Below are 23,597 nucleotides of genomic sequence, written 5' to 3' on the forward strand. Positions count from 1 at the left end.
ACTGTGAAGCTACACACTTCACAGGTCCATGGTAAAGAATAAAGAAGATAGTATTTGTAGGGAATCAGGCATAATCCTGATGTATATTGTATTTACTTGATAAACAGAGGAGAAAGACTTGCAATTCCTAACTCTTGATTTTGAAAGTTTTAAAGGAATATTCTACATAAGGTTCATATTCTACATAATCTTAACAAAGATTAAGACTTATTTTTCTGAGTTTCTTGGAGTTATTTAATTTAATAAAATTAAATTACAATATACTGTACTAAGAACCTATAAAATCATAAAGGCTTTTGGAATAATTGTAAAATAGAATTTTTACTTTTAAAGTGCCTTTGTTATGGCCATAAGAAATACATTTCAGTTCTAATAAGACATATTCTTGAAATCCACGTTTTTCATTGATTTCTATTTCTCATGTTTTATTGATTACTTGGTAGGTACTAAAGTTTCCTTTTTGTCTTTTAGCAAATTGAGAATCAATATAGATATTACTGTTGCCATGAAGTGTCAGTGTAAGTACACCTTGAACTTGGTGAATCCATATATAGTTATGGTTTAAACAATTGCTAGTAAAAGGCAAAACCCACTGAATTGTGTTTTATTTTTTCTTTACGATATCTTAAAGTGTATTGCAGTGCTATTTAATAATGCAAGTTGTTTTCTCCCCAACTTATATTCTTTAAATTTCTTCTCCAGAAAGAGAAGAGATTTAACTTTCACATTAGTATAATTCAAATAAAAGAAATTGGAGGAAATTTTTGTGAATGTGTTTTAGTTTAGGTGTATACTTTTTTTTTTTTTTTAATATATCTTTACTGATTTCAGAGAGAGGAAGGGAGAGGGAAAGAGATAGAAACATCAATGAGAGAACATTGATTGACTGCCTCCTAAACACCCCCTACTGGGGATCGAGCCTGAAACCCAGGCATGTGCCCTGACCGGGAATCGAACCTCTATCTCCTGGATCATAGGTCACTGCTCAACCACTGAGCCATGCTGGCAGGGCTAGGTATATCCTTTATTTATTTCTTGTTTGGACTATCAGTTTTTACACTCATGTTTCTCAAGAATATCCTGTTCCACTCTTTCAGTTTACCACCCTTTACTTTTACTCTTGCATATTAAAATACAGATCAAAGTATTTTAAGTTAATAGTGATCTCTTTTCTGTTTTCTTCACTGGCTTCACTTGATTATACTGGTAGTAGTGAAAAAGTGTTAATATATATTCCTGATAATGTTTGAATCAGTACAACTTTCAAAAAATGAGGATGCTTTTGCATGAAAGTTATCTTTTAAGTTACCACTTGAAAAGTGGAGACCAAGAATTTAGTAGTTCAGACGAAATTTTTTAAAGTGTGAAATAGTATTATCCCATTAAGGAAATTAATTTTGGGGACATTTTATCTCAGAAAAACCTTAAATTTCTTTTCCTTTTCCATTTATCTTTCCTTATGTTAGTGGTTTTAAGAGAAAGATACTTTGTATTCAAATTATGAGCTAGTATTAATACTACATATATTTTACCTTATTTTAGGTGTTTAAATACCATTAGAATTTTAGCTTTTTCAAAATAAACTTTTTCTATTGACTATTGATATTTAAAAAGCCATCAGTAGCTTTGCCGTATGATTTCTTTTAATCTCTAAAAATAATTCTTATAATTAACAATTTTTGTAGCAGCCATGTAGTACTTGTGTTTAGGTCCTTGCCAATTTTTGCAAAGCTCTTCAGTAAAGCTTATACATTTTACCATGAGATGCCGAATTATTTTTTTTACTGTGCAAGAAGTGGGAAAAGCATTATTTTTGGAATAATCGTGATCAAATCTCTGTAATGCTACTCTTTTAACTTTTAAATAAGCAGTGTAGGAAAGTGAGTTTTCTGTTAGTCATCTTAATATGTTAGTTATATCAGATATAGTTTGACTCAGCATAGAATGTAAAACGTCTAATTTTTTTAATGCAGATATTGGAGCAGATGTACTGGATTTAGCAGAAACAATGGTCGCATCAGCAGATGGTCTAGTTTATGAACCAGTAAGTTTGATTCCTGTGTTTTTAAAAGTAATATGCTTTAAGTAATTGTTCCCTTAAAAACAGTTTTGATATTTTCTTTTGGTTCGTCTTGTCTCAGCCATTTTTTAAAATATATTTCTTAATTCAAAAATAATCCATTTTTTTGGTAAAAATTTAGCAGGGGGGATGTTGTATCTAATACCAAAATCTTCAGATAACCATTGTTAGCATTTTGAATAAGCCTTTAATGTCTGTTTTATAATCTTATTCTTATTTTTTTCCCATTTTATTTTTATTTTAGTAGTATTAGTTTTTTAGTGTTCAAAATATTACAGATATCCCTATTTCCCCATTGACCCCTTCCAGTTGGCACCCACTCCCCTCCCCAGGCCTTCCCCACACTATTGCCTGTGCTCATGGATTACGCATATGTGCATATAGATTCTTTGGCTAATCTCTCCCCACCCACCCACCCCCACCTTCCCTCTGAGATATTTTTGTTAATGATTTCTAATAGTTTCCTTTTCTTTTTCTTAGAGGTGCTATAGTGATGAAATTTTCTTTTCCTGTAATGATTTGGAAATTCTGTCTTGCTTGTATTCTACTTTTACCAAATTTAAGTCTTTTCAATATGTGGAATCTAATGAACAAAATAAACTAACGAACAAATAGAGCCAGAGGCGTGGATACATGGAACAGACTGACAGCTGTCAGAGGTGAAGAGGTGGCGGGGACTGGATAACGGAAGGTGAAGGGATTAGCCAAAGAACATACATGCACAGCCCACGGACAGACAGTTGATGACGATAGTGCCCCAATAAAATCTCTTGAGTACTGCTTTATTGATTAATACGTTTAAGAATTACAGTGCTGTTGTTTAGCTCATTATCCCCGAGGATAGGGACTTTGGAAGCTTGAATATTATACTTAAGCGGTATGTCTTTTTCTTTTTAAATACTTAAGTTTCATGCTGGCATTATTTAAATGATTTTAAGTCCTAAGATACTGTTTTGTACATATGATAGATTACCAATTTGTATCCATTCTCATACATGTTGATAACTGTAATGGGAAAATATTTGTGATTAATAAAATTTCTTTATACTATTTTTGAATAAAAATATATTTCAATTTTTAGGTTGACTTATAGAAGATTAAATGTAAATCATGAAATCTTGCTTGTAACACCACTATAAATTTGTTTCTTTATCAAAGAAAATTTTAAAAATTATTATATAAAGGCCAAGAGAAAATTGACAGTGTTGGTGATTATGTTTTTCTTTATTTCAGGTAATGTTTGATCTTTCACCACAGCACAGAGAGTGGCTGAGGTAATAAGTAAACAAAGTATTGTGGTCCATGGAAACCTAAATCCCACTTTGTCCATCTTCTCTGTTGCGACTTAATCATAAATTGGCATATTTTTCTAGGGATTTCTCTGCATGAAATATTAGCAGAATATATATATTTAATACAATCTATATTCAAAAGTTTTACCAGATCTTAAGAAAGTTATGTTAATCCTTTGAATCATGAGTACACTTTAGTTTTCATTTGAAATTTTAAAAAGCAATGTATGATCATTGTTTAATACTCAGTTTGGACAGAAAGGATATAAATAAAAGTAAAAGCCTCCTCATTATTCCATAAACCTAGTAGTAATGACTAGCGGTAATAACCAGAGTTAAATTTCTTGAGCCTTCTAAAAATTTTCTGTTCATATAAAATTTTCTATATGTTTGCATATTTTGTTTGTTATTTTTTCCTAATACAAATGGGATCATTCCATATGTTGGTTCAATAACTTGCTTTTTGTCATCTAATGTGATATTTTGTACAACTTCCCATTTAAGTACCTATAGTAGTCCATTTTATAGATAAACTATAGTTTATCTAATTGGATCATTTTTGATGGGTAGATTGCTTGCAAGATTCTAATATTAAAAACAGTGCTCAGTGAAAATTCTTGAATCTAATTCCTTAAGTGCTGTGTGTGTGTGTGTATGTGTGTAGTTTCTAGAAATGGAATTTCTCTTTCAGAGGATATTTAACATTTTCATAAGTTCTTATCTCAAGGAAAAAAATTTTTAACTATGTGAGGTGATGGCTGTTAACTAAACTGATTGTTGTAATTATTTGCAATAGTTACATTATATCACATTATATGCCATACACCTTAAATTTATACAGTGTTGTTATGTCAATTATATATCAATAAAACTGGAAAAAATTTTGATAGGTAATGCCAAATATCTTGCCCAAATAGTTTGGCTTATACTGTACTCCAAAACTATATGAAAGTACTTGTTTCCGTACAAAACCACCAACAGTGGGTATAACAAGACTTTTATTTTTGGGTGAATTTCAGCAATTTGATGGGTGAAAAATGGTATGGCACTTGTTTTAATTAGTTATTTCTTTATGAATCAATTTAATATCTTTATGGTTTTTCCCTCCATTTGTACTTCTTTTTTGTGTGTGAAATTGCTTGTTCATGCCATGTACCCATTTTGTTTTTTTTTTAAAAAATAACTCTAAAGAATCTTATGTATATTAAAGAAATGAGTTCTTTGTTATAAGTGGTTCCTCTACACCTACCACCATAGATTGTGTGTTTTTTGTGTGTGTGTTTTGTTGTTTGTTTCCAGGCTATGTCTTGTGCTTAGAAAGGCTTTTTACCTAATTTAAGATTATTACAAAAACATATTTTTTACCCATCTTTTAAAAAATTTTCTTTCTCACCCCTAAGTATATTTCAAAGGCCTTTCTCTTTTAATTTCCAAGTTCACTATTTGGGGAGATTTCAAAATTAAAGTTGAAATCAAGTAGTTGAACAAAAGAACTGAGTATTAGGTGTTTCTGGGGTTCTAGTGATTTTAGTAGGGAGCTGCCTAGACATGAAATATGTTACTTAAATCTCGAAATATTAAAGTGAGATATTTCATCTGGAATTTCATTCATTGTTCAGGACTAGTAATTAGTGGAAGCAGAGACTAAGTTTTTACTAATAAAATGTTAGCCATTCTCCATCATAGTAGAGTTTTCTATGTGCCTTCACATATGGAATATAAACTTGGATATTTATTGGTATATTTGAGGTAGAATTACGTACACACACACACACTCATACACACACACCCCTAAATATAGTTTGGTGTCATCATTGTCTTTTTCCACTGCCCAGCACTAAAAATTTAACTCTGGAAATATAAGACACAAAAATATGAGGCTTTCAATTTCTGCTAGCATTATATCCAAAGATTTTAATCTCTGGATGTATAAATCTGAAGATGGGATCTGGCTTTTTGAAGATTTCTGCAAAATGGTGTGCTGCTTCTAAAGAAATACTCCTTTTTTTTTTTTTTTTTTTTTTTTAATAATGAAATGGTTTTAAAAGTAGTTTATTTTTTAATTTGTTTTTTTAAACAGTACATTAGTTTATTCAGTATTTTTCTTTTTCTTCTTATTGAATTTATTGGAGTGAGGTTGGTTAATAAAACTATATAGGTTTCAGGTGTGCAGTTCTCAAACAAATATTCTTGAACGGACTAGAGATATCCAGGACCTAGCATTCTGAATAATGTACTTACCAAAATTTTTTTACCTTTAGAATTTGCTCAAAGAGATTTAAGTTTTCTCTCAGTTGATGTTCTGCTTTCTTAAAATATTTAGCATTCTAATTACGTTCTCTCCTGTAGTACTAAATCTCTATCCCTGGACATAAATAACCTTTCCTATTTCTGCTTTTTATTTCTGTACTTAAGATTTATTCTTAACTAAATTTACAGTCTACAAATGACTGGTTATTTTAAAGAGTCCTGTTTTGCCAGTGTTTTTAGTTGAAGGGGCATAGTATTTTATATCTTGTTTTATGATGGGATGTGAAGTTTTTTCAGATTTACGTTTGCTTCCTTTTTTAAGTGCCTGCATTTGTTTATAATTTTCTCAAGTTTTATTTAAAATTTTATTTTTTAGAATTGTTTTTGGTTCACAGCAAAATTGAACAAAAAGTACAGAGTTCCCAAATACCTCTTGCTCACACATTGCCACACGTGTGCGCCATTATCACCATTGTTAACATCTGAGTGGTGCATTTCCATCATACCACTGGAGTGGTACATTTCATACAATCTTTGAATCTACATTGGCTTATCATTTTCACTCAAAGTCCATAGTTTACATTATTAGGATTCACTTTTGTTGTTACACATTCTGTGAGATTTCACAAATGTATAATGACATGTATCCACTATTACAGTATCTATAGGATAGTTTCACTGCCCTAAAATTCCTCTGTGTTTTGTCTGTTCATTCCTCCTTCCCTTCTTTTTAATTTTTATACTTGCTGAGTTTGAACTTTAATACAGATGACTTTGAGTGTTAGTTATTTAAAGATACAGAATTAAAGAAGATAACATAGGATTATAACTGAAAATACAAAGTTATTGCTGAAAATATATTGGAGGAGGCCCAAAGGTAGAAATGTTAGAGGAAAAGCTTTTAATTTTGGTTTTGTTGTTTGGAATAAACAATTTCATAAGTTATTGTGAACATAAGAATTTTGTTCAAAAAAATCTTCAAGCAACTAATTTATTGTTTGTGGCTTGTTATATTTAAAAAGAAAATCTGCTCATGAGTTTTCGAATGTATACTTTGTTTTTTATAATCCTCTGCCTTACATGCTGATATTCTTTTCAGAAATTATAGGTAGAGTATAATATTTTGTTTAGAATGGTCTTGTCATAGAATAAAAGTCAGGTTTCTTTGGAAAAGGCGATACCAGATGATCTTAAATGGCACTGTATCCTGGTCTGTAATGAAAATTTGATGCTTGTGCTGTGGCTCTATACCCCACTTATCTCCTACTCTAAGTCTATCAGATCTATTATGTGGCCCCTTATTTGTGTGGGATTTTTTTTTGGTATCTATAACACTTAATGCCTGACAAAAAGTAAGAATTTTGTATTTACTGTGTGCATGTATGAATTTAGATATTCAGATGAGCAAAAGCTCCTTATTGATGACGCAGACTACATGTCCATTATTGATGGAGTCAGACTGCGTTATGGAGCCCAGCTATTAGACCTGTAGCCATCCTACCTCACTCTTCCTGCTTTCAAGGAAAATGACCAAAGAAAACTTGGTACTTTATTTTAGAATAAAGTCCTGTAATAATAAATGTATGGCTTAGCTAAGTCATCTAATTGTTGTTTTTAAAAAAGGGTTGGCTTTCTTTGTGTACCTTACTGTATTTATAAACTATCATTTGTATTATATTTAGGATGCTGCAGCTGATTCAGAGTAGACTACAAGAAGAACATTCACTTCAAGATGTGCTATTTAAAAGTGCTTTTAAAACTTCAACAGGTCTTCCATCAAGGTGAGGTGTATACATTTTTTCGTTAGTTTATTTTGTTCATTAGGTTCCACGTATAAGTGAAATCATTGCTACTTGTCTTTCTCTGACTGGCTTATTTCACTTAGTATAATACTCTCCAGGTCCACCCATGATGTGACAAAAGGTAAGATTTCCATCTTTTTTATAGCGAATATTCCATTGTGTTGCTGTACCACAGCTTTTTTATCCGCTCATCTACTGATGGGCACTTGGGCTGCTTTCAAATCTTGGCTGTTGTAAATAATACTGCAGTCAACATAGGGGTACATATATTCTTTTGAATTAGTGTTTCAAGTTTCTTTGGCTATTTTCCCAGAAGTGGAATTGCTTGGTTAAGGCAGTTCCGTTTTTAAATTTTTAAGGTAACTCCATACTACTTTTCACAGTGCCTGCACCAGTCTGCATTCCCACCAACAATGCACAGGGGTTCCCCTTCTCCACACCCTCGCCAACACTTGTTTATTGATTTGTTGATGGAGCCATTCTGACAGGTGTGAGGTGATACCTCATTGTGGTTTTAATTTGCATCTCTCTGATGATTAGTGATGTGTTGAACATTTTTTCATATATCTCTTGGCCATTTGTATGTCCTTTTTGGAGAAGTGTCTATTCAGATCCTTTGCCCATGTGTCAGTTGGATTTTGTTGTTGAATTTTATAAGTTCCTTATAAATTTTGGCTATTAAACCCTTATCAGATGTATCAGTGAATATGTTATCCGATTGTCTTTTCATTTTGTTGGTGCTTTTAGAAGTTCAATAGCATTTCCACCAAGGTGAGAGGTATATATTTTAAAAATGCAACTATTTATTATGAATTTACTTTGACATAATTTTAGTATTGATTTGGTTCTCTGATTTCATATTTCTCAGAGAAAATGTAATCATTCTGTATGATGAAGATATCTTTTTACACTTAAATTTATAGCCTGTGATATTGATCAGGATTATCACAAATATGTTATAGTTAATCCTTGGAACAGCATGGTTTTGAACTGCTCAGGTTAATTTATATGCAGATTTATTTCAATAACTACAGAGGCCAACTGTCTGCATTAATCTATGCCATTTTATATGGGGGATTAGAGCATTCTCAAATTTTGATATCCTCAAGTCCTAGAACCAATCCCCTATAGATACCAAAGGACAACTGTGTAAACTTTTGATGGAGTCAAAAGTTATATGTGGATTTCAGTGCTCGCGTTGTTCAAGGGTTCACTGTATTTCATTTTCATTTAATTTTTCTCTTTTATGTGTATATGGTGTACTGCCATATAAAATTATGTTATGTTTTAAGAATAAATTAATTGCATTTTCCATTATGATGATGTATGACTTTTGATTAGGAATTTTGTGTTTTTATATTACTTATTTTTCTTTTATAGATTGGAATAGCTGGTATTTGGAAATCCTATAATCATGAAAATGATTATTTAAATTTAAAACTATGTAGAGGTTTTGCATTTGCTGAGGAAGAAAGCATCATTGTCCTTGAACTTAGATGGCATGCCTTCCCTTCCCTCATTCGTGTCCCCACCCTCCCCTTGCCCCTTAAAGGGCCAGAAACAGATGATGCAAGTATGTCTTTGTTGGATGAATTCTTTTAATTTTTCTCTCCTTTGGTTAGATTTGAAAAACCATGGAGTTTTAGATTTGTGTAAATGCAATATGTAAAAAAATAATTAAGTAATTTTTTCTACTTTATAGATAAATGCTTTTTAAAAAATGTATAGACTTAAAAAAAACTGCTTTTCAACTTTTGACATTTAGAAAACATTACCTGAAAACAGATCAGTATTGGTGACGATATTGAACGTGCTGTAAGTAATCCTAACATATCTTGTTGTAATAGGGAAGATGATTTATCACAGCCTCCAGATGCTTGCAGAATTCACGGTCATCTATATGTCAATAAAGTAGCGGGGAATTTTCACATAACTGTGGGCAAGTATGTTCTTTTCACCTACTGAAAATACTTCAGACAAGCTGTCAGCTCGTTAAAAGTCAATTCTTTGCTAAACTAATAATTTATGATTAACTACTAAAGGCCTGCTTAAAATGTTTTGTATCTGTATTTTTGATGTCTTGAGAGTAATGTTCTGGGCTTTAATCTCAAGATAGAGAAGACTGCTAACTTTAAATACTACTTCAAAATAAAGTTTAAACAGTTATGTCATATTTTATGTGTTAAAGTAAATAAGCTGTATGTAAATATGAAATAAAACCTACTTACCCAGTTTTAGTACCCTAAAAGCTCTTACCTAGACATTTTATTAATTTGCTCATTTTGTTGGATGGTGTTAGGTTTTTGTGTTTGGCGATTGTAACCAAAATATAAACCCTAACTAATTTGATGTAGTTAGAAATTAATACTTTCTGGGGAAAAGTTAAATTAGGTAAAAGTTAAGGAAAAAATATTAGATCTTCAACCTTCATAAGCAGCCCCCGCACAGAAACTGTTGTGCAATGAACACTTGGTATATTTCTGAGTGAATAAATAGATTCTCTGATCCCCCCTCCCTCTCTCCCTTCCTCTCTTCCATCTCGAGTTGCAGAACTGAACAATTTTTCATTGCAAAAGACATTTTTTGAGTACTCGCTATATGCAAAGTACCATGCTAGATGCTAAGAATGAAACAGTGGAAAAAAGAAAAAGGATTTTTGTCCTTATGGTACTGTGACAGTCTGAGAGAATCCAAATTTTAAACAGTGAGTTGCACTAATAACTATTGAATTATAGTTGTATTGAACCTATAAAGGAGAAGTATGGCTGATAAGAAACTATGTAACAAGGTTGCTGTCCTACTCTGCTTGTCAGCAGAGGCTTTATTGAGGAAAACCTTAATAGTGTTCAAACTGGTGGATGATTAGCAGTTTTATATATAAAGGAGAGAAGGGCATTCATGCTGAGAGAAAGGTCACAAGCAGGAAAGAGAGTGGCTGGAGATTGTATATATATTTAGAGAGAGAGCGAGAGCATGAGAGCTTTATGCAAAATTATTTCAGTGTTTACAGTGATCAGATGAAACATTTCTTTGTCTTTGTTGTCCCACTCTTTTTTAACATTAATTTTTTTTGTTTTGTTACTGTTGCCGGCACCCATTCTCTCCATTCCCAGCCTGTCGCTGGGAATCTTAGAATTTCTTGGTATCATCCAGGCAAATACTAGTTGGTTCAGAGAAATGTAGAAGATTGTATTATATCTTTGGATACAAACAGTATCCTACTCCAAACCTGACAAACAATATCCTACTCCAGTATCCTACTTTGGCAAGTATTGTATGAGCCTCCATAATTACGGCCTTTGTTTCCAGTTTCACTTCTCTCTTCATGTGATGATCACTCATTCCAACAATAATAGTAACAAAACAAAAAAAACGGAAAGGCATCTGGTCTGCATCTTATCATTTCTGAGGTATACTGTAAACCACTCCTAGTTTTATGATAGTAGGTTTGTCAAATTTAATATTGATTTTTTTCAAAGATCTCACATTACCTCTCAGGCACAGTATCATTCTGAACTGTATTATAAAGGAGAAATATTTATTTTAATATGCAAACCCTTGAGCATGACTACATTAGGTAAGGCAATGAAGTAGGTAGATGCGTGTCACTTATATTTGTCATTACAATAGCTGCAAATGCAGACTGAAACAGATGTGCTGGCCTCCCAAGTATCATGAGTGCTATTTCTGTTGGTGAGGTGATACTCTGAAATAGGGAACAACTCTGTGTAGCACTGTGAACAAAATATAACATTTCCTCTTGTTTCCTGGGAAATTTAGTGTATATTGAAACTACAGCAAAGTACTTTGTATAGATAAATGGAGTTAAGTTTTAGACTCAGGTCATTATACATAGGTTTTTCATGTACCTAAATGCCATTTAGAGTGTTTGGACTCATGCAAAGTGTAGGACATTTTTATTTTGTGTGAGACTGTCATTGCCTTGCAGGATGCTGGGCTTCCCTGGCTGCTAACCACTACATGCCAATAGAGCTCCTCCCAAATGATTGTGACAACCGAAAATGCCTGTCCCCAGTGGCCTCTGATTTTCAACAACCTTTCCTTCGCTGAAATTTACGTGCATAATATATCATAGCACATGAAAAATATGTGAAATTCAAATTTTAGTACCCAAAAATAAAGTTTTACTGGAACATAGTCATGCTCATTTGAATTTCATGAAAATTTATTTATGTATCTGACTACATAATATCTTCAGTTTTGCATCTTGGTCCACAAAACCTAAAATATTTACTGTCTGGCTCTCTATAGGAAAAGTGTGCCAACCCCCAGTTTATTAAATTGCTGAGATAAGTAGATTTACCTACTTAAATCATAGGCCAAGTATGTTCTTATTTTATATTAAGAAAAGTATATAACTTACAAAAGACCCCTTTTCAGGTTTTAATTAGTTATATATTTAAATGTTGTTACTTTAATCTTTTTTTCTCCTTTCAGGGCAATTCCACATCCCCGGGGTCATGCACATTTGGCAGCACTTGTCACCCATGACTGTAAGTAGTTTCTGGAATTTTTTTCCATGAAGATGTCCTGGAAAAAAAAGTGTTTTATTTGTTTGTTTATTTTAGTGCAGGTGCAAGGTAGGGCTTTAAAAGTGGACTGTTTTGAAAAGATGTCCATAAGAGAAAATAAATAATTAAATGTATTGGCTCTAATCCATTTTTTCCCATCCTTAAGCTACCTGTACTTCTATTGAGTCATGGTCAGAAGTCGCCAAGGTTAGGGAGGACCGCCTTGGTGTGCTTTATAGAGTTTATTTCAATATGCAATCTAAGTATGGACATATGCATATGTACATATACAGCATTCAAGTTAGTTTCTTATAATGATTGTCATAAAGTCTGCTTTAGAGAACAAAAACAAGTAATAAATTCCATAAGAAATCAGTTTGGTCCTAGGTAGCAAGCTATTACAAATATATCTGATCAGTGTTATTATTTGGATTCATGGACATCATCCCAGTTGTTTTAATGACACAGTCCTATCACTGTGTGATAATTTGGACCAGGAAAGACCTGTTTTTTTGGGTTGTCAGGCTTAGATGTAATATTTTTTCTCAAATGTTAATTTGTATGTAATCATGACATTTGAGATACAGCATTTTATCAGAATTTACTTACCCTTATGCATTTAATTCCCACGTACTTATATGCATTTTTCTCAAAATTAATGTGGTTTTAAATACTATATTATTATACCTGCAGATTTCAGGTATTTTCATCTGAAAGTAGATAAGAATGTGAACCCATCTATAGTATGTGTTTTGAGTAATACTAATTTCTCTACTTAATTGGTTTTATTTTTTGCCTCAGCATACAACTTTTCTCACAGAATAGATCATTTGTCTTTTGGAGAGCTTGTTCCAGGAATTATTAATCCTTTGGATGGAACTGAAAAAATTTCTGTAGATCGTAAGTACTTAATACTTACTGTTGGAATTTACATGTAGGTAGTTTTTCTTATAGCTTTAATATTAATACATTTTAAATAATCCTCTTTTTAACCCCCTCGTAGCAGATAAATAGATAAATCTTTAAGTAGTTTAAGTGGTTGATAACCTTTAAGTGGAGATGTGTGTGGAGAGACTTGTCTTAGTGGATAATGTTTAAATGTTAAAAAATGAGCCATAGAGCAGAGTAAGAAATTATAGTTAAATGTAGGCTGGAGAAGGAGAATTTAAAAACTTTTTAAATAAATGAAAGGTCAGTAGGGCATAGCTGCTTCCTGTGTTCACCAAAGAGTTAGAACAAAAGAAAGTTTCAACATTCTAAGAAGAATTTTCTTCTTTGTATATGTTCGAGGTTCTAAAATTCATATTTACCGTTTTAGAAACCTGTCCTGAGAATTTTGCAAACATCAGAAACCTAGAGTTATTCTAGAATGGTTTGGTTATTAACAGAGATAGAAGTTGTACATTATATTACAGATACCTTTTGTAACTGTTTGTTTTAACCTTCCATTCCACTTAATATTTCAGTTTATTTAAATATGGGTGGATTATTAATTTTTTTTTAACTTTTGTAGCAAATAATCTCTTGAGTTTCCTGATGGTTTTTGGTTGCTTTTCTCCTTCCTAAATAGTCATATTGTAGGACACGCCCTACTTATAGGACCTTTTAAGAACATCTAAAGCTTCCTGTGCAAAACTGAAATTAAAGATTTCATTTTTTATTAATTCAAATAGATTTATTGTATTTATTTCAGTATTTTAGTTTTAGAATAGTGTTATAATCAGATACATTAAAGATGTGTTACTTAAAATACTGACTTACATTCAGGAGTATTTTATGTTTGTATGGAAATGTTTTCACTTAAGAACACTTGAGTACTAAATTTGGAAGTATGTAAGTAGAAATTATAAACTGTATTCATTATAATTTCATTTTTAGTCTAAGTATATATTCATTCTACACCAAAACACATTAAATATTACTTAAGAGATGCTATTTGAAAACATGTTGCTTAATAATACTGTTTCATGATGCTAAATGAACTATAAATTTCTGTACAGAAGTGGTTCTAAATATAAACATTAATTTTTGAAAGTTTCTTTTTAAGTCTACTTTTTTTCTAAGTTCAAAAGACTAGTAGACATTTAGTTATGTTATAAAATGCCATCAGGTGAGTGTCAGTAAGTTATTCAAAGCTTTAAAGCAGGTAGAGTCTTCTCCTCCCTGACATATGTTCTGTTGGGCCTCTTTTCCCAAAAAGGAAAAACAGCAGTGTTACAAATCTGTTGTGTTCAGGTAGCCACCTCCTTTTGATATTCTCCAGAGGTTTTGTGGGGATTATTTAGCAGTTACATCTTTAAAACTAGCAGATTTGGACAGGCCTGAAACCTTTGGAACAATTTGTGACTTGCGGCAAAATTTCATTCAACTGTGCTCCCCCTGCCCTCATCCCACCAGACTGGCAATCAAGTTATTTAACAAATTTATAGCCCTTCCTTGAATTACTGTTAGACAGATAGGTCTCCAGTGGTTGTCTCGCCACAGGTGACAAGGTTCCCAGTTTTTCCTTCACGTTCCTTTGACCTTGCTTGGTGCTTGTTGCAGCGGCCCTCGCTCCCCTCTTGCGGAGAGATTCCTCTGTCGTTCATTTTTACTCCCAAGCCTAATTATCCCGCCATGTGCGCAGCATTGGCTGTTGCCTCACCGCTCTCAAGTTCACCTTTTTTCATAAACACTTCATACCTAAACACCCTTTCTCCCTAGCACTTTCCACGCGCGCTCTCTGACACGATAGAGTTTATTTGTACAACACCTGAAACTGAAGACCATCCACAGAGTTGACTCCCTTTCACCCTAATATTGCCTGTGATAATATTTACGTTGAAATTAATAATGGGAGAACTGGTTAAAAACTGTTTGCTTTTGAAAGTTACAGTGGTACAAGTAGTAAGAAATGAGTGGTGACACAAACAGGTTTTGGTTTATTATGTTGGAAGCTTGTTTAATGCTAGTGTGTGAAGAAACCCTTATGCGTACCTCTCTCCTGCTTATCTGCAGTTTTCTCCTTCCCACCCCTATTCAGAATTACACTGAGATAGGAGACAGAAATTGGATTATTAGAAATAAAAATTCACTCATGCTGAGCAAGAAAGTCCTAGACACACAAAAGTATATACTGTATGCTTCCACTTATATGAAATTCTAGAATAGGCAAAACTAATCCATGACAATAGAAGGTAGGTCAGTGGTTGCCCTAGGACCAGAGATAGAGTGGATTGAGGTAATGAAATGTTTTATGTTTTGATGGTGGAGGTGATCGTATGGGTGAGTACATTTGTTAAAATGTATCAAACCATACATTTAAAATGGATACATTTGATTCATGTACACATAGGCAGTTATTACCATGTGGTGTGAAGTACAACTGTTTTTAGGTCAGACATATTGAGGCATTATTACTTATCTAGTTGAAACTATACTAGATATATCTATTTCTAAATTTCTTAGAATATAGACCTAGAGAATTAATGTTTTGTACTACATGGACTATTATGTAATTGTTTAGAATTAATGATTGGTATTATACTGGTATTTATGACTTGTATTAAACCTAGAAATGCCTAATGACTATATAAATGTGACCCCTTTGATTACACAATAACCCCAGGCCATCATTGAATAGTTTATTTATCTTTCTGCTGTGGTATCAATTCCTTATATTTATCCAAAGGCTGGCTAATTCAATTTTGGTTTACTTACATATCTTAAGATATTAGTAGACACTGAAAATGTGTCTTGTTATGGTTATAGTATTGTAACTTTATTCTTACTAGTTTCTGTACTATAAAGGAATGCTGCTTTTATTTTCCATATTTGATATAAGAATCATGATTATAATGTATCTATCTGACTCGTTCATCTTTTTAAGTATCTTAAAAAAGATCTGTATGTGACTATTTTATGCTTACTGAGAACTTGTGTTTTCAAGTAATAGTGTATTGATTTCACTTATTCTTTCTAAGTTATTTTCTGCTAGACACTAAGTCATGAGTTGCATTAAATTTCAGGTTAAGTGTGTTTAATAGGAGGAGGGTATATTTGGCAGTAGTTTTGTTGATACTGGATTGATGGAAAGAACACATTTTGTTTTTATTCTAGACAACCAGATGTTCCAATATTTTATTACAGTTGTGCCAACAAAGCTACATACATATAAAATTTCAGCAGACACCCATCAGTTTTCTGTGACAGAGAGGGTAAGTTAAATCCAACTGATAAAATGATTTTATTTTATTTTTTTAGCATTTTATAGTCTTCCTGCTACAAAATAAGGTGGTAGTTTCAGTTGGTGCCCTCCCCCATTTCAAAATGCATTAACATTTTATTTTAAGACAATAAGATATCAGAAGTAGGTGTTAGTATATTCTAGAGCAAGAAAAGAAGTAGGTTTTTTAAATCTGGAAGGTTTTGTATTCAATTAAGTCAGAATTATTAAATTGTGATGGTATTATTCCATTCTTAATATCTTAATTTTGTATTGTTTTCTCTTATGTCAGTATAAGCAGTTTTCTTATTTGCCAGCAGATTCTCTGATTTCTGTGTTATTTATTTTTTAATTAATGTGTCTAACCTGGTCATGCATGGTTATTGTGACTCAGATGACAGATTTTAAGGGCTTTGCCTTCCTAACTTGTGCTTTGTATTTAATAAGAGGACAAATGTTCTGCAACCTCAGGGTGGAGTAGCCTTATAAAAAAATCTGATAGGATCAGAGTTTCAAAACTGGACAGTTTAACATTTCTCATCTATCCTGGGTTCATGTTTTCTCGTTGTGTTTAAGAATGGTGAATATTCAAATACTATTATTCAAAAGACTTCTAAGGCAAAATCTAAGTGCTTTAAAAACGTGCTTTTCTCAATATGGAGTTTTTAGTAGCCTTATAATTTGTGATGGCTGTGTCCTCAGTAATCGTAGAATTTTTCTTATTCTCAGGAGATTAAATACTGAAGATTTTAGGGGTGAAGTGTCATGTGTTCATAACTTTTCACATGATTCAGGGGGAAAATCAAGTGTATATAAGTGTGTGTGTTTACATACACACACATACAGAAAGAGACAGACTAGGTAAAATGTATACAAGTATATATTGTGCTTTTCTGCATTTCTGTAGGGGTGGGGAGATAACCGTTTCTCACTAAGTTTGATACCATCTGAACATCAGTCTACATAGTGGCAAGACTTTGTTGAAAACAGGCACACGTTGCTACGGGAAATGCAAAATGGCATAGTCTCTATGGAAGGGAGTTTGACAGTATTTGCAAAACGGCATATGCATTTACCCTTTGACTCAGCAATCCCAGTTCTAGGAGTTGAATCCAAAGGTTAAGTGGAACAAAATACAAAAATGATGTGTGTATGAGGCTCTGCATAACAGGAAATAAATATGACTATGTAAATTATTAGCAAAGAAATATTAAAAATATGTCAAAATATGAACTGTTTTAATTGATTTGGCCAATGAAGACTGGGCCATACAGGTATAAGCGCTTGAGTTCAATAGAAAACTTCTATGTAAAGTGATCTTTTAGAGAAAATAGGAAAGAATAATTCTGTTCTTTTGGTTGCTTTGAAAGCTTACCACTCAAAGAATCAGAATAATTTGATTGTCTCTTAATATCTTAAGTCTGGTAGGACAGTTCGTGAAGAGATCTGGATGTCCGTCTCAGGCATTGGGGGTGTGTGTGTAGGGCTTCATGTTGACTGCATGTAAGTAACCAGATGACATGACTCCTCTCTGTCCCTTCCTTTGCCTTCCTGTAGGAACGTGTCATTAACCATGCTGCAGGCAGCCATGGAGTCTCTGGGATATTTATGAAATATGATCTCAGTTCTCTTATGGTGACAGTTACTGAAGAGCATATGCCATTCTGGCAGTTTTTTGTAAGACTCTGTGGTATCGTTGGAGGAATCTTTTCAACAACAGGTTAAGAATTCATTCCTTTTTTGTCTAATTTCTAAAAGTGTTGCTGACACTGAGTTTAAGATGCTTTTACTTAAAATGGGCAAAAAATATACACACTTTCATATTTTGATATATATAAAGCACCTTTTCTTTAAGACTTCATTCCAGACCTCCAGAGTTAATTGATTAAGCATTAAGCATACCTACGTTCACTGCATTCAGTAATTTAAGGAAGATTACCTAGTGAGCTAGACAGATCCTAGAAGTGAGTCCAAGTTCTCCCATTTATATAGTGATAGCCTTATATAGATCACTTACCTTTTCCAAAACTGTTTTCTCTTCGTAAAAAAGGGCATAATGGTTCCTAACTTACAAGTATAAAGTAGAATTAGATTAGAAAATGCCTAAAAATAGTAGGCACTTGGATATAAATTGTCTTTTTGGTTTAAAATATTTTTAACTGTATGATATGTAAAATTATATCTTATGGTACTTTGAACTATGTGATAGTTTGTCAGTGTTTTATGACGTTGGCTTCTTTGTCCTGAGATTATGAGTTTCTCTCAAAAATAACTTGCGGAATTATAATCATGAAAATTTGAGAGCTAAGTACACTAGAGAAAGGAAATATAGTTCCTTCTTTAATCCCCAGCCCCTATTCAGTATCACACGGAGCTGGGTAGTTTATATACTTTGAGTTATATTTTTCAGATGAATTACTAGCTTTTCTTATAAAAGTCTTTGTTACTGCTTCACTTAAATCCATTTAAATTTGTGGTCCTGTTATTACTTATTTGCAAAATTATGTAGGTGGGAGATGTATTAAGCACCCTTGAAAAGATTGCTTTGTCAGGGTTATGAATTGTTTGACCTTGTGATCTTGATAAGAAATTCATTTGTTTTAAAATTTAGTGTCGTGTTATTTTTAACTGTGGGAATAAAGCAAACTGCTTTCTTTCCTTCATTAGTCTTTTCCATTATAATTAGTTTAGTTTTATATTCTTACATAGCAATTTAGGAAATAATTTCATTAAAAGCATAATTTAATTAAAAACTTTTTTTTTTTAATTATAGGCATGTTACATGGAATTGGAAAATTTATAGTTGAAATAATTTACTGTCGTTTCAGACTTGGATCCCACAAACCCGTCAATTCTGTAAGTAGTATAGTATAAATGGTACTGATCTCTAAGGCAGTACCATTGTTAAATCTGAACAGTATCTTTTGCTGCCCAGAAAACAATTGCCCCCCATAGAGCATTGTGTTTAGAGGAACTAGTGTACGGAGTGAAGCTGATGCTCTGGTCTTTTTCTCCCTAGGTCCCCTTTGAGGATGGCCACACGGACAACCACTTACCTCTTTTAGAAAATAATACACATTAGCACCTCCCAAGTGAAGGAGAAAAACTTTTGCCTGAGACATAAAACCTTTTTTAATAATAAAATATTGTGCAATATATTCAAAAGAAAAAAACATAAATGAGAAGCAGGAATCATACCTAGAAAAAAAAAGAAAAAATGCAACTGAAACCCTATATATGTTGTGTCTGTTACAAATGTCCTAGAAGAAATTATGCAGCTAATCAGTGAATACGCCCGACTGGAGTATGGCTGGGAAGATGCCCCTTCCGAGATTTTCACAGCCAATGGGCGCGTCCAAGGCAGACCTCGCAGGGCCCGAGGGAGAGAAGTCAGACCACATCTGAAGAAGCGGCATTAATACTGCTAATGTCTGCGTCCTTTTGTTTTTAAAATACGATGTTGGAATAAAATATGGAAAACATATGGAAAACTAGTCTAGACTTTAAAAAGTTGTGGTTAGGTCACATTGTTGATAAACAGATGGGTTCACGTGCTATAGCCATATTAGTGTTAAGCCATAACGACAGTAATTTGGTCTTTTGGAGGTAACTGATTTTCTTTAAACTCTGGCTATTGACTTTTAATTGCTCAAGGCAGGGCCATGGAGGACTGAGGTGAATTCTTACAGGGGCAGGTACATGGGTGCTATAACGTGTCACAGGGATTATTCACAAATTGTACAGTGGGCACTTACACAGGGAGAAGCAGCACATTTTTTAAAAAGATGCTAAATTTCCTAATCTGACCATTGTATTGATGGTTTACTTTGGGAGCAGGGGTGAGTAAAAAAGATCTGATGATGATGAAAACTGTCAGTTTGTAAAATATTAAAAAGTAGAATATTTTATACATGTTGTGGTGAGTAGGCAACAGGGTAACTTAAAATAGAAGTGTGAGGCAGCTATTTAAGTAAAACAAGAGAATGTCATCACGTCTGAGAGATGATCATGTTAAATGATGTCCGTTACACTGTAAACTGGATGAGGTATCTGCATTCACAGTGTCCTGAGTGTGCTTGATTCTGTACTAGATTGTGCTGTTGTGGCTTTCTTACTATTTAAGAGTTGATTTAAAATTTCCAGACTATAAAAGATTAAAAATAATGAAAGGAAGATATAACCCAGGTGCCATTAAAAACTTATTTGGAATATGTGTGCCAACATCAGTTTTCCTTTTGTAGTATTTAATGATAGAAGAATCATCAACCAGTCCCCGTGGTTTAAATCACTTAGGGAGATGGGGAAATAAAGATTCTGGTTAAGCAGTGAGGCTAGAGCTGGAAAACTAGATTTAAAATTGTAGTGTTTAGAGAATAGGCTGTCACAAGTTATAGGTTTTCAAATGGATTTTTTTTTGGAAAGTAAAAAAACACGTTTTCTTGAAAACAGTTGGGACAGTAGTGTAATGGAGAGGAGGAATACTGATAAAATTACAGTAAAGCTTGTGTTGAATGGTCTTTTGAGGAAAACAGCAAGTATCAATGTTTAAAATGCAGTTTATCGTTAAGAGCTATGACGTTAACTGGTTAATGCAGGTCACACAATGTGCTCTGAAAGAGATTTGAATCCAGAAAATTCCACGTAATGCACGTGTTTTTTATTTCTTCAGATAATTTCCAATGAAAGACTGGGAACTAACAAACACCTCTCAAAAGGAATTTTAACTGGAGAGAATTAGGATGTTAACTATTTTTAGACAATATTGGTTCTGTGAATCTACTTGTCACAAAATTCAATCAAATTTCAGGGTTTTTGTTTTTTTAATGGGAGGAAAGACAGTGATGATTTAGAATTATTTTCTTTCTGTTAGGAAAGTATCTTGAAAAGAATTTTAAAAAATTAGGTACTTATATGAGTTTTAACTGTTTTCATGTTTTCCAAATACCATATTGAAATTTTAATGGAATTAGTTTGTCCCATTGAGACTATGAAAGGAATTTCTTCAAAGCAAAATCTTGCTTTGCTATTGATTTTCATTTTAAAAGTGAAAGGTTAGCAACTGAAATTCCTTGAATAGCAAGGTCAGATTTTTAGCAATCAAAACATGAGATTCTGACCAGCCCTTTGGATGATGGATGATGGTGTAAACCTGCATAGTAAGGTTTGTTTGGGGCTCTGCTCTCACCAAGGGTTGCCTTTCACTTGCAGAGAACACTGTACTGACCTACCTATTGTGCATTTTGACATGTGCCCAGGGGTGCTTTCAGTGGGACACCTAACTTGATTAACTCCATCATTTTATTAGGCTATTCATAATATCTACATGTATATATTTCAGCCTAAATATTTTAAAAGTTCAGACCTCAAATTACATGAATTTTTTAAAAAAAACTAGTATACATTGACTTATAAGAAGAGATGAAATATTTAGGTGAATAATTCTTTGCTGCAGTATTTGTACACTTCAGACTACCTCTTGGAAAAGCATAACTCAGAATTACAAAATTCTGATTTTTAACTTAGATGATCAATATCACTTTCTCTCCCTGGCCAGTCTGGCTCACGGTTCGTGTTGGCCTGCGGAGTGAAGGGTCTTGGGTTGGACTGATCAGGGGCATGCGCCTCAGTGTCAGGTTTGATCCCAACCCTGTCCAGGCACGAGTGGGAGGCACACAATTGATGTGTAATGTCAACATCTCAAAAAAGTCAATGGAAAAAATACCAGGTGAGGGTTAAAACAGATACATAGATACATCACACTTTTCTCATACACATTTTATGATACAAAGCACTGAATTTGTATAATAAATTTATGAATGCAAACAAAATTTACAACCTTTAATACAAAATTCATACAAAGGACCAAGATCTCTTAATTTTTTAGTGGTGTAAGGGGCGTGCTATATTATATACATTCTGTTTTCATGCCTTAGGCTAGTAATTCAGTTACCCCACGACCGAGTGGGGTTTATTCCGGGGATGCAAGGCTGGTACAACATTCACAAATCAAACATCATATATCACAGAAACAAACTGAAAGATGAAAATCACATGATCGTAGCAATAGATGCAGAAAAAGCATTCGGCAAAATCCAGCACCCGTTTCTGATAAAAACACTCAGCAAAGTGGGAATAGAGGGCTCATACCTCAATATCATAAAGGCCATATACGACAGACCTACAGCCACCATCGTACTCAATGGGCAAAAACTAAAACCATTTCCCCTAAGAACAGGAACAAGACAGGGATGCCCACTGTCACCGCTCTTATTCAACATAGTACTGGAAGTCCTCGCCACAGCCATCAGACAGGAAGAAAAAAGGTATCCAAACTGGAAAGGAGGAAGTAAAACTGTCATTATTTGCAGATGACATGATATTATACGTAGAAAACCCTAAAGACTCCTCCAAAATACTACTGGATTTGATAAACGGATTCGGGAAGGTAGAAGGATACAAAATTATCCGAAAATAGATGGCATTTTTATACACCAACAATGAACTTTCAGAGAGAGAAACTAAAAAAACTCCCATTTACCATTGCAACTAAAAAAATCAGGTACCTAGGAATAAACTTAACCAAAGATGTAAAAGACCTATACTTGGAAAACTACAGGATGCTCAAAAAAGAAATAGAGGAAGATAGAAACAAGTGGAAGAATATACCATGCTCATGGAGTGGAAGAATTATTAAAATGTCCATACTACCCAAAGCAATTTATAAATTCAATGCAATTCCTATTAAAATAACAGCATATTTCACAGAACAAATATTCCTGAAATTTATATGGAACCAAAAAAGACCCCGAATAGCTGCAGCCATCTTGAGAAAAAAGAACAGAGTGGGAGGGATCACATTACCGGATTTCGAACTGTATTACAAAGCCACTGTAATCAAAATGTCCTGGTATTGGTACGACAACAGGCTTATAGATCAATGGAACAGAACAGAGTCCCCAGAAATAGACCCGCACCATATGGTCAGTTAATACTCGACAAAGGAGGCAAGAGCATCCAATGGAGTAAGGACAGTCTCTTCAGTAAGCGGTGCTGGGAAAATTGGACAGATACATGCAAAAGAATGAAACTAGACCAACTTTCACCATACACAAAAATAAACTCAAAATGGATAAAAGACTTAAGTGTAAGTCACGAAACCATAATCCTGGAAGAAAACAGGCAGTAAAGTCACAGACATCCCACGTAGTGGAATTTTCACCGATACATCTCCTAGGGCAAGAGAAACAAAGGAAAAAATAAACAAGTGAGACCACCAAAAAGTAAATTTACATGCAACTTCTCTGCTTCAGAATTTAACTTTGAATCTTGAACTTGACCTCAAAATTCACTTGACTTCAAATGCATTTTTAAAAAAAAATGCAGTTTTGATTGTTTAAAAATGACTTAAACCTGAGCCTGTCAATCTGACGATGGCCT

General features: G+C 33.3%; 1 protein-coding gene across 1 annotated transcript in view; it reads left to right on the plus strand.

Annotated features, from left to right (window-relative positions):
• ERGIC2 (ERGIC and golgi 2) overlaps positions 1-20,369 on the plus strand; it is a 32,376-nt gene extending 12,007 nt beyond the window's left edge. Inside the window, exons 4-14 of the mRNA XM_016199097.2 lie at positions 472-518; positions 1,974-2,044; positions 3,314-3,354; positions 7,305-7,403; positions 9,272-9,367; positions 11,883-11,938; positions 12,758-12,856; positions 16,055-16,152; positions 17,718-17,880; positions 18,934-19,016; positions 19,180-20,369. Of these exons, the coding sequence (XP_016054583.1) occupies positions 472-518; positions 1,974-2,044; positions 3,314-3,354; positions 7,305-7,403; positions 9,272-9,367; positions 11,883-11,938; positions 12,758-12,856; positions 16,055-16,152; positions 17,718-17,880; positions 18,934-19,016; positions 19,180-19,242 (916 nt within the window). The 3' untranslated portion in view covers positions 19,243-20,369. The remainder of the gene's footprint in view (positions 1-471; positions 519-1,973; positions 2,045-3,313; positions 3,355-7,304; positions 7,404-9,271; positions 9,368-11,882; positions 11,939-12,757; positions 12,857-16,054; positions 16,153-17,717; positions 17,881-18,933; positions 19,017-19,179) is intronic.
• The last annotated feature ends 3,228 nt before the right edge of the window (positions 20,370-23,597 follow it).

This window comes from Miniopterus natalensis, chromosome 2 (assembly GCF_054644295.1).
Source record: "Miniopterus natalensis isolate mMinNat1 chromosome 2, mMinNat1.hap1, whole genome shotgun sequence".
Lineage (NCBI taxonomy): Eukaryota > Metazoa > Chordata > Mammalia > Chiroptera > Miniopteridae > Miniopterus > Miniopterus natalensis.